Genomic DNA, 12081 nt, shown 5'->3' with positions numbered 1-12081 from the left:
ATCCATAGAAGCTAATGATGAATGTAATAGTGTGTAACAGAGATGTACAACCAATGGCGGCAGATTGTCACAGACAATTAATGTCTCCCCCCACACTCTCTTTGTTTGTTTGCTTCCCCTGGGCTTTCGGCAGGGCTTAACTAATGGTATGGCGGTCAAGGACATAAATTGTGGGTGACACCAAGTGTGAAGCGCTCGATTACAAAGTGCCCGTCGTTGTTGTTTAGGCCCTGGCTAGGAGAGCCTTCTCAGAATGCATCATTTCACTCTTTATCCATGCACTCCCTTCAGAATTCACAAAGAGAAAATAAGCAGTGAGAATGCCCAGAAAGCCAACCTAAAATACTTTTCTTATGTGTTAAGAGCTTTGAGAAACTCGACTGCTGCCATCATTATCTCAACGTATTATCACAGGCCTGTCTTCTGTCTGTGACGAGCCTTTTGTTTTAGACACTTGTTTTGGGGGTGTACATGTCTAGTCTTCATAGATTGCATCATGTTGAAAATATGTGGGTGGGGGTGGTGATTTGCTGCATTGATTATGTGTATACACAACTAATAGGATTTGTTCCTGGTGACTCCTGTAATGTTACCAAGGTCAAGAGAGGAAAACATGACATCCAAATCTTTCAAAAACCAATTTCTTCCCCTTTTCGCTGCTCTAAACAACGTCAGCCCCGTTATTATTCCCAAGGCTGGAATCGTAATTCAAAGCAGTGCATTTCCAGATAAGTGAAAGGATAAAAGACTAATCTTTAAAGGCTTGGGTAAGTGTTGACTCGCAAAACCCAGACAAACGCATAAATCCTATGAGGTTTTATCTTTAAGGAGAGGAGATGAGCAAACAACCCTGGAATTGTCTAGCGCGGCTAGCTAATGCGCGTGCTGGCTCTCCCGGGGCCCCTTTGGCCGTTGTTTATCTCGTCTTATTGACAAGCATTGGCGTGCAAAACAACAAAGCGCTCAACCTTCACTCTTTCACAATAACAATCAGTGCCACCACATCCTCCGACTGTCTTAATAGAATGAGCTTGGCCTGAAAAGCTAATTAAAGTTTGAATAGAGAACAGCTTTTGTACCTCCTTCCCAACTCTCTCCCCTGCCATCTAAAACAACGTGTATCCCATAGCCTTACTCCATTCAACGTTATTGCACATTTGATGATGGAGCAGGGTATGCACTTGGGCTTTATGGACCAGATTACCATTGGATAGCTCCCTCTCCCTCCAGGGGGCTTTGGTTTTTGCTCCCGATGACTGCCGTGTTTAGCCTCGCCCTGAATTAAGTGCTGAAAAGGAGATAGCTTTTTGTGTGACCCCTTAAATTGTCAAGTAGATTTTGTAAACAGATGTGGAGATTTGGAGGCCTCGGCCCCCAGCGTCTCAGTAGAATTATTAAACTCTAACAGCTTAATTTCCCAGCACCACACGAGCACTGGGCCTTTGACGGCACATAATGAGTGTTGTGCTCTTCTCATTTTTGTCAAATTTTGTGACAACCCCTCCATTTGTCCTCTATCCTCACAGTGGTCTGTCGACACAGGATGATAATTTAGAGAGAAAACAATGCGGTGCCCAAGCTGTGCACCAAATCATTTTGTCAAGAGCTGAAAGCAATTTTAGGGCGTATGTTCACAAAGTGGAGGGATGTGAAAACTCCCCTTTTGTACCCCCTCTCTCAGTACAGTATATCTTGTAGTCCCTTTCAGTGCTGGGGCCTCAAAGTGGCTTTGGAGGAGAGTGATTTCAGCCCCCCTTGGAAGCTTCACACTGTTCCCTAACGCCAACTAACTACAGGACCACACTGATAACACTCCCTCTAACAGTCACAACAAGGGTGTCAGTGTGTATTTGTGAAGCATGGTGTGCTTATTTGTAGCAGAGTGTGCAGAAAGGGAGGGGTGGGGGAAGGGGGTCTGTTTGTGTGTGTGTCGACCAAGGTTTCTGTGATCCAGTGCATGTGGCCATGCTGTTGACTTCCCTACCAAGCAAAGATGTGGTCCTCCTGCGGCTATCCAACTAACACGTCTGAAACACAATCCTCTCTTTCTGATGCCCTCATTCCTCTCCCCAAAAACACCAGTTCTTCTCCTCACCTCTCTCCCTCCTCTCTGTTTCCCCTTCCTTCTGCATGTGTCTCTCTCCTCTCCTCATTCTGAAATGCTCTCTCCTTCCCCTCGACAGTGAGGGTGAGTCAGACACAGACTCAGAGGTCGAGGGCCGTGTGGATGGGGTGAAGTCCTGGCTGTCCAAGAACAAGGGGTCTGCCAAGAACCTCTCAGATGACGGCAGCCTCAAGAGCTCCAGGTTAGTACCCCCTCTCCTCCTTTACCTTGGTGGCCCCATGGAGATACGGCTGTCTAAACTTGGGTTGAGTCGCTCTGAGTATTTATCTTCACCCGCCTCATCCATTATGGATGGTTTAGCGCCACTTTTTGGAGGCAGAAAATAGGGGAGTTCTTAGCTGAACTGTAAGGATTGTTATTACCAAGTCTATTCTCCAGTCGTTTGGTCTTTATTGTCACTACCTTGATGACAGGGGCTTTTTTTTTTTAAGAGCCACCTCCCTGGCAGATTTATCGACGCACCCGGTGGCCAGCTGGCATAGCCTACCTGCATACCCCCTTTCTCCCAGAGATTAATGGATGTGTCTGCCAGCTGACAGCTTCGATTGCCCTAGATTTGTCTCCTTACCAGAAGATTTAACTCTACCCTCACACTTGAGTCTCTCCCAACTTTGGAAAGTTTTTAAATTCTCCCTTAGCCGCGAGACTTCACAAATACCAGAGTTTATATCCCACTTTGTCCCTGGCTCACACACATACACACACAAAGGAGGTGCACATTCACACACACTACGTATGTACACGTGTACACACTAAAACGTTTTGTGTCAAAGCTTAACTTTCTCGCTCTCATGCACATACACACACAAATGCACACATGTGAACAGCCCTCCTGCAGACTCGCTCAGAAGATTTAACCAAAGTGAGTGGCTTGGCTAGAAATATAAAATGTCCACTTAAAACTCAACTTTGCATACAGGAATATTTCTAGGAAGCGTATACTTTTATGTTAGAGATGGTCAGCGCATGCTACAGAACTATGTAATTCTATAGTTTCATCTACCAGAGAGTAGATGAAAGAGACTCCGCAAAGTCACCCCTACAATACATCCATTTGAATCACTTACTGCATTTTTTTATTTTCTTTCTACTCAGTTCAATCTTCATTCATCTTGTCATCTTATTTCTGCTGAAGTATCATTCATCTCTATCCTATGTTTATAATTCATCCATCATTCTCTCTCTCTTTTCTCACCTCCATCCACATTGATTTTTCACTCTCCTGCAATCCTCCCTGCCTCTTTTCCTCTGTATCTCCCGTCCCTCCCGTCCACCCTTTCCTCTCTTTGTAGATTTGCTGTAAACGTAGACGCAAAGGAAGGGAAAGAGTGGAAAGAGGGTAAGGAATGGAAAGAGGCTAATAAAGAGGGCAAAGAGGTAGAGCAGGGCAGGCCTGTGTCTGTGATGAGTTCCCTGAGCTACAGGAAGCGCACCAACCTCAAGGATTCTATTGGAGGCCAGGGGGATGACAGTTCCCTTTTCAGCACCCTGAAGGACAACTCCAACCCCCAGGAGCCCCTCTCCTCTTTCCGCAAGGCCAAGCCCAAGGCTTCGGACCCCCATGATGACTCATACTCTGTCAGTTCCTGGAGGAAGTCACAGGCCGGAGAGGACATGGATGATAGTGGTTCGGTCATTTCCCAGGCATACTCCGAGGCCACTAGCCGAGCCAGAAAAGGTCTGGAGAGCCGCTGGGGCGATTTTGATAAGGAGTCCTGCGTGTCTTCCATCCCGCCCAGCAGGGTGTCCACGCGTCGCGGCCTCAGCCCAGACGACGACGCCAAGTCCACCTTCAGCCTCCGTCTCTCCAGCCCTCTAGGGCGCCATCGAAGCGCCTCGCGCTTGGACAAGGGGCGCGGTGGTGGCGAGTCATACACACGCAGCCCCAGCAGTCCCTGTCTAAGCAGGCGTTCGGGGGGCCGCAGCCCCGGCAGCGTGAGCCGTGTGGGGTCTCGCATGTCGCAAAGCTGCCGCCTCAGCGAGTTTGACGACATGGACGACAGCCGGAGCATGGCCTTCAGCGAACGGTCCTCAGCAGTTTACAGTCCACACTCCTCGACCGGCCGCAGCCTCTCCATGCCTCCTCCCCGCGCTCGCTCCTCAGCCGGGGCCGGCGAACTACTGGACACCTCCGACGTGAAGCCTGTCAGCCACCGCAACTACCTGGACCCGGACCTGGAGAAGGCCATCAATGAGGTGCTGAGCTTCAAGCCCATCAAGTTCAAACGGACCAGCCTGGAAGACTCAGAGGGGGAAGTAGAGAAAGCTGCAGATGATGATGATGATGACGAGCGCAAGAGCGTGCGCAATACCGACAGCGGGCGTGGCGGCAGCAGCCTCCGACGCTCTGCGTCCGCCCTCGACTGCCGTCCCTCCAGCAGCATGAGCAGCCGCAGTCGCAGCAGCAGCAGGAAGAAAGGTAAGAGCAAGAAGAAGAAGAGGAGCCACAGTTCTGAGTCAGACAGCTCAGACGATGGCCGCCGCAAAAGGAGCAGCTCTAAGAAGAAGGGCAAGAAGTCCAGGAAGAAGTCCAGGAAGAGGGACGAGACCTCTTCGTCATCCTCCTCTTCCACCAACTCTGACTCGGAGTCTGGATCGAGCTCTGGAGCTTCCACTATCTCCTATAAGAGCACCAACAGTGTTAAGAGAGCCCCAGGTCGTCAGGCATCAAGCCCAGAGGGGGAGGGGGAGGTCGGGCTGCCAACCGAAGGGCAACCCCCTAACAAGAAGGAGGAGAAGAAGAGAAAGAAGAAAGTAGACAACCTGATGATGAAGTACCTGTACAGAGCCGACAGTGACTGAGGCACGCAGTAGGTGTTGCCTGTTGCAGAGTTAATCTTGGCAGTGTGCTGAAAGCATGGTGTGAATCTAACCAATGAGGAATATAACACAGCCATCACCTTCTAAATGCCGTGATTCAGGGGGAGCCCTTTCAATCTAACCCAATTAGCTTCTCACCTATTGAAATTCTAATCTCACAGTTGGTTGTGTTATGAATGATGCATCACCTCGGATATGCAAAATGTCAATTAGCTTAGCATGTCATTAATCTGTTTACTAAAGTATTCTCAATGTATCCACTAGATAGTTGTGTTCAATTCACCAGAGCTCAATTTAGATTACGAGTTTCGAATGACAATGACGTGTTTCTTTTTACACGCAGCAGCTACCAATGCTATTGTTTAGAAATATTTGAAAGACACATTAAGGGTGTGAATTTTATTACAATGCATAATCTTAGCAGCAGGGGTATGAAATAAGGCCCATGTGGGGGTAGTGCCAATGCTTATTTCTCCTGAAATGTCAGTATGATTTATAGCCTAAAATAACGGGAGTCGTCAATTTAGAAAGGCCACCATAGATTTTCCCCTCCAGCCTTTTAACTCCAGGCATAATTATACCCAGTGCATCGATTTACACAAGCAGCAAGTTCATTTTGAATGCACAAATGACAGTAATTAACCCAAGGTTTGCATTATTTAGGTGACTTAAGCGTTAAATACCGTTCCCTCCAGGAAGTAGCCAGTGTTGTTTCTTATGTTTACTGGAGAAGTGTTAATAGGGATCAGACAAATTATCACTCACATGAGGGGGGTTCATTAATATCAAATTTTATTCAGCTGGCAGTGCAATTTATCACACACAAAGCCAAATGCCATTCATCACGGTACACACAGGAACACATACACATCGCTAGGGTTGTGGCAGGAAGCCACTGTGAAATTTCTAGCAGTTTAATATTGTCATCCCCTTCAGTTCAGGTCATTGTATTGCATTACACTAATTGAATGTATCATGTTTATTCTATTCGCTTTACATTGTGGTAGAATTAGTGCATGAACTTGTGTTTATGTTGGTTCAAAAACAATATGTTGGTGAAAATCATGTACTAATGGAATGTTACCGTATGTTTTAGTGTTTTGGTCAAACTTTTCTGTGTAACCATGCACATGGTTTGGTGCTAACTTTCTTCTCTTTCAGTCCACCTAGCAGAAGACGCTTCTGTCAAGACAGATCTGACGAAGAAGAGAAAGAAGAAAAAGAAGGCGGGGCATCTCGTGTGGGGTACCGTTCCCGTTACACACGCGGCAGCTATCTAAACAACAGCGATGACGAGGACAAGCCTTCAGAGACTACAGCGTAGTTGCACACATACTATAGCCCCTAGTGCTCTCCCAATGTAACTCGCTACGTTTTCACAGTAATTGGCCTTGCATGTGGAGATGAATGAATCCAACTCGCTGTGCTGTGATCACAGTCAAACAGTCACACACCACACACCCATACAAACTAACCAATACACATGCACACCCTTACATCCATTTTACCGTACTTCTTCAATAAAGTATTGACACTATTATAATTGAACCTGTTACCAATACTCTTCCACAAAGTTTGCTATGCTGAGCTCCTCAATGGGTTTGAGTGCCATATTGCATCAATTGTTTCAACACTGATGCCTTCTCCCGCTTTACACTCCAGTACTCTTCGTCTTTCAGCTCTGAAGTAACATTTCAATGGTCTCCTCCATTTGAACACCATTGGTAATGACTTGTCTGATGGCTGCATGCAGAAAGTCTTCTTGGTATAGGCCTCTCTTTCTCTCACTCTCTTTTTCTTGCCATTGTGGTTGTACCTGAGCCAAAGAACTGAGGGTTCCCCTGTGTTTAGTTTTTTGGGTTGTTTTTCGAAGCATAAGATTACAAAAAAAACAAACGAAAAAAGTACCAAAAAAAGCCTTTGTTGCAAGTATGTGCTGTATATGCTCACTCCTGGTAAAAAGCCTATATTTTTGGGGACAAATGCCATTGATTTAAGTCGTCCTCAACAGCTGGCTTCCTCAACAGCTGTGTTTGGAGCCCTGTTGTTTTGCAGCTATACCACACACTTAATACTATATGCTAAGTTTATATATATTTTTTTTTTTAATGGATTTAGCTTTTAAATTTTTGGAAAGGGGTAAGAAGAGACGAGGCAGCCTTACTAACTGCTCAATGATAAAAGTTGATTTTTTTTTTTTCTTCAAAAGGACTGCTTGAGAAGTATAATGTGTTTGGATAGTGCCACTGTAAATGTAAAGTAAAAAAAAAGAAGGCATTTCCGAGGTTTGAGCTTGCCCTAGAGAAATGCCTTGTCTGATCATTTTTTTCCAACTTGAATTGATGAAGTATAATACTTTGCTCAAATACTTTGAAGATAAAGAGTCTTTGGCTCAGCAGTTTTTTCACAGTCTTTCTAGTTGTTATCTTTTTTTCTGCTTTTCCCCCCCACTTGATGCACTCTGGTATCCAAAGGGAATGTGGTATACTTGACACTAGGCACCAACCTGCAACCTGTTTGATCATTTCTAACTCCTAACTGCACCTTTTCACTGACAAGGCAATAGGGTATCATTAGCCTGGTTTTAAAGGTCTTCTGGTAATGACATCACCCCCTTAACTGGAAACACTCTCAATAATGAGCATTTCATTTGCGTCTTTCATGATACCCCAAAGACGCTTATCGTAAAATCATAATACTGGATATCTGCTACTAAACTGATACTATGAAATTATTTTCAGTGTCTAGACTATTTGTGCAGGATTCATCAGTGTTTTAGTCCAACCCTCAGCATAGGAGGATGATTTAACAAAAGGGGATTCAAATAAACCATGCTTTTATGATTGCTTAGTGATTGATTAAACTATTTGGCGCACACTCTAGTATTTATGAATTAGCAATTAATAAATTGATTTGGCTTGCCGAAGTCCTTATTATCTCTACGTGCTGTTTAGGTCTTCGAGTATTTTGTTGAAGGGAGAAGTTTGGTCAGATTGTAAATGCTTTTTATAGACACACGCGTCTATCGCTCCACATATTCTCTATGCAGTCACATACCGTTATTTTAAAGGAGTTTATGAGCTTGTCAACTCTCAGGTTTCTAACTAATTGAAACACCTGTCAAAATAAACAATTAACAAAAAATGTCATGTGCAAACATTACATGCTGACTGTACACATTCATATTTATATATAAATATCTTTATGATTCATGCTAGCTTTCAAAATAGTTCATGTTTATTTTCGTTATTAAACAAATGACCCTTTGTTATAAGTAATAATTTTGCATTACAGTTTAATATATTGTAAATAAATGATGGTGATTGTTTTAAAATGCCTCCAAACCTCAGTTTTATTGTGTGGGTGTTCTCATTATTATATCAACTGAGGTGTTAATAAGCATTCTCTATGGGAATTTTCATGCTTTTATTTTCTAGACCTGCAATGTGCATATTAGTAGTCGTATTACCCGTAAACATTGCTGGAGGGCTTGCAGCTGATGAAAAGAAATGTAACGACTTCTGTTGTCTTCTGATGCATACACTTTGATGTTTTCACTAGCTTGGAAAAATTGTGAAAGGTACACCTGACTCTGACTTTAAGCTCTTCCCAGTATCAACATGAGTTCCTCATCAACATTATCTTTGTCTTGTTCTCAAATAAACACTCTCTGACAACTGACAATTTTTGTTTTCATATCTGAGATGAAAACTTCAAAGCAGACACACTACTAACTGGTGCAGGACACTTTATTAAAAAAAATCCAAAGCGTTGAAACTTACTCGATTTTGTTGAATTGTTTACCTAACATTCATTGACCTTAAGCAGAAATAAAGAATGCTCCCAGGGAAATTACAGAAATGTATCACATTAAGCATACAGTCCCATCATGGTCTGGAAGTATGGCAAGGGGTCCGAACATGCAATATTTGGAATGTTTCACATGAGGTCTTAACATCCCAGTGTATGTGGCCATATTACCAAGGTGACCTTTCCAATCCAACACCTTCAAAATACCACAGGCATTCAGAATCAATACACGTTTCTTCTACACAGCCACTTTTTTCTTATTCATAAAGTAGCTACTCTATCTCTGTCTCTGTGGAGAGATAGAGTTGTGAGTAACTGTTTGCAAACGAGTCACGCTGTCCTTCAGACTAAAAAGATTAGAATCTACTTCATCACAAACTATTCGTTCTCCTTTTAATTGTAACACCATACTCCTGGAAGACATTCCTTCTTAATAATGTAAAACAAGGTAAGGTTTCAATAGTTCATCACAATGAGCAGCTTCTGTTAATCTGTGTTTTAACGACTGACAGGAAAATATACATTTTACTGTACTTTCAGTTTTTTGTACTTTAAAGACCTTGAACCGACAGTTGGGTGGGTCAAGATCTAATCTATAACATAAATCAATATTCAATCTCAGATTTTGATATTGCATGGGAATGTCACATGCATTTTACCCCCCATTTAACTCGTCCAGCTCTCCTGCTGTGGACATAAATTGAGTCATTAAATGTTTGTTCCGGGATAGAACATCTATCTATCCTGTCTATTCCTAGAAAGAAACAGCATATATCAAAGCCTGGCATTGACGACCACACAAATCTGTTTCGAATAATGTAAATTTCATACATTAATTAAGATCTACGTAGGTCCATGCTACCCACCCATATTTATTCTAGATATTCCTGTCAAAGTAAGTTAAAGTGGTTGCTCATATGTTATTAAATCTTTTAAATTGGTGAACCTCAAATGGTCTCATAAATCAGAAAAAAACTGTCTAGGGATTTTTTAACTATGGGTTTTGACAGGAAAATTCACAGGTTCATGTGTGTGAAAAAGCAAATGGAGATCTCTAAAATAAATAATTTTTAAATGATTAAAGATAACCATGCACGCATTACAATCTAACATAAACTGAAGGGACAAAGACATAATTTGTCGTTCCTCTGTCTGTCTGGGAAACATCACCTTTACATACGACACCCAACCCATTGTGTTTAACATCCAAACCTAGGGATTGACATTGTGTGGGTACTAGATAATTGCTTCACACATAGATCAGCCCTTTGATTTCTAGTCCACGTTTGGCAATCCATTCCATTGGAGGTTATAAGGTCAGTCATATGCTAATTACAAGGTCAAGGGTCATAGACATTTATCTCAGTTGAGTGCCTGTATCCACAGTATTCACACCTATAACCATCTTGCAAAAACAGGAAATGACTGGAGGCAAGGTCAAATCTGTCTGTGTTTTGTAAGTGATGTTTCCTGCGACGCGGTGGGAGTGCTATGGGAGACTTCCCAAAAGCAGCGGGCATCGAGTCTTTTCAAATCAGGGGAAGGACTCACTCACCTCTTAGCTTCAGTAACTTGAGGCGGTAGAGGATGTGAGAAACACTGTGATGCCTCAGCAGTTGAGAGCAAGGTCGACTGACAATTTCAGGAAATAATTATCCATTGTAGCCTCTTCACACAGTCATTTTCATATAAGATATTTCTGCCAGGAAACTAAATATTCATAGATAACTGTTATAGTTTTTGAATAAATTGTTGGTTAATAATTGATTTTACCATTGCATCCGACTGCAAAGTTTTCACAGTATCCAGCACCTCCAGTGAACTAAATTACTGACCTAAGACCTCTGTCCAAAATGCTTGAGGCGTTCTTTGATACGAAATGGATGAAAATTGCTTCTTTTTTTCATTTGCTAGCCTTGCAAAAGTAGAAGGAGGGAGAGATGGAGGGGAGGATTGCAGGGAACGGGAGGCAAGCATACTGTACCTTTTTCCCTGGAGAGGATGTGACAAGGAGATGTAAACACATCCAGCCTTCAGTATGCTCTCGGCAACCACACCACCAAGCTCATTACACTTCCAAATGTAGCTGCTGGTTCGCACTCTTCCTTCTGGGTCACCCTCTATGACAGTTCGTCTTGTTTTTTGGCTGGTCTGCGGCCCCTGCCTCTGACCCTCTGTGTGACAAACGGCAGATTGCCTGGCTGAACTGCCATCCGCTCTGGCAGTCAAGCTGTTCAATAATGTTTATTTCCCAACAAGAGGAAAGCATGACAACCACTGTGACATCAACATGCACTTAGCCGATTCTTTTTAGTTCTACATGTGAGGTACTGTCTGCAGAACTCCTTTTACTTCACTATTTGATTCCTTCCATTTTTGTGTAAATGGAATTAAGCAACCACTTAGTTGAGCTATAAACAAATCATCTGTAGCTGCTGGTGAAAATGTCTTCCTTAAATACCTTCCATATTTTGATTTTAATGTTAGAGAGCAGATCAATGTATTTTTATTGAACGGCCCCATCTTTTTTCAAACGCCCACCCCTCTGCCCTGCTGACCTTGCCCTGCTCACTCGTGCCCTCATGGCCCATGGCAGTTCCCTTACAAGCGCAGTAAGGGCATTGTGGGTGTAAGTTCTGCCGGTCAGCTTCGGCGCCTAACGCCAGTGGCAAGATGACCCCTACATGCTGATAAAATCGGTGAGACAGGTGGTCAGCCTGCTTGGGCTGTGGGAGTGTTGAGGGTGTCGAGTCCTAGTTCCTACGTCTAAAATGGATATTAACAAGTGGAAAATGGTTTTTCTTGGTATTGTATGACGGTGAGATTCCAGGCATCGCAAGACAAATATAAACATCCACATACATAGTAAAATTATCCTTACATTGTATTGAATTATCTTTAGTAGCATTTGCTTGGGATGAAAGTAAATTCAATTAGTTCCTTTTTCTATCGCAGATAATGGTAAAAAAAAATGCATGGTGTATTGGGCATAATTTTCTACAGCTTTGTGAAACATAGTTAATTACAACTTTGATCTACAAAGAGATGTAATTTGCAACCCAGTTAATTGCTATGCCATATCACATATTAATGTTACTGGGATATTAGCCAGGAAGACAAAAATAGAGGCATTAGCCCCCTAGCAAGCTAAATATCCATTAAAACTAATGTCTGACACGTAAACTTTTGCTGTTAACGAATGAAATGAAAACTCATGTAACCTAAAACCTACAGATGGTACTTCCATTAACTGAAGTGGACCCTGGAACAGCCAAACACAAGGCCATTTGAATATTAATAACTTCAAAGTGGAATAACCAAGCCTC

The 12081-nt window shown here is 43.0% G+C and overlaps 1 protein-coding gene across 16 annotated transcripts in view; it reads left to right on the top strand.

Annotated features, from left to right (window-relative positions):
* myo18ab (myosin XVIIIAb) overlaps positions 1-8623 on the top strand; it is an 84219-nt gene extending 75596 nt beyond the window's left edge. For 14 of the 16 annotated variants that reach the window (XM_047036268.1, XM_047036267.1, XM_047036266.1 and 11 more), the window contains 3 exons: positions 2184-2306; positions 3418-4935; positions 6107-8623. In XM_047036268.1, the coding sequence (XP_046892224.1) occupies positions 2184-2306; positions 3418-4927 (1633 nt within the window). In that variant the 3' untranslated portion in view covers positions 4928-4935; positions 6107-8623. The remainder of the gene's footprint in view (positions 1-2183; positions 2307-3417; positions 4936-6106) is intronic. The other 2 variants (XM_047036270.1, XM_047036269.1) reach the window with 1 other exon arrangement.
* Positions 8624-12081: the final 3458 nt, after the last annotated feature.

Source organism: Hypomesus transpacificus, chromosome 15 (assembly GCF_021917145.1).
Source record: "Hypomesus transpacificus isolate Combined female chromosome 15, fHypTra1, whole genome shotgun sequence".
NCBI classification, from domain to species: domain Eukaryota; kingdom Metazoa; phylum Chordata; class Actinopteri; order Osmeriformes; family Osmeridae; genus Hypomesus; species Hypomesus transpacificus.
This window is presented reverse-complemented; position numbering and strand designations above follow the sequence as displayed.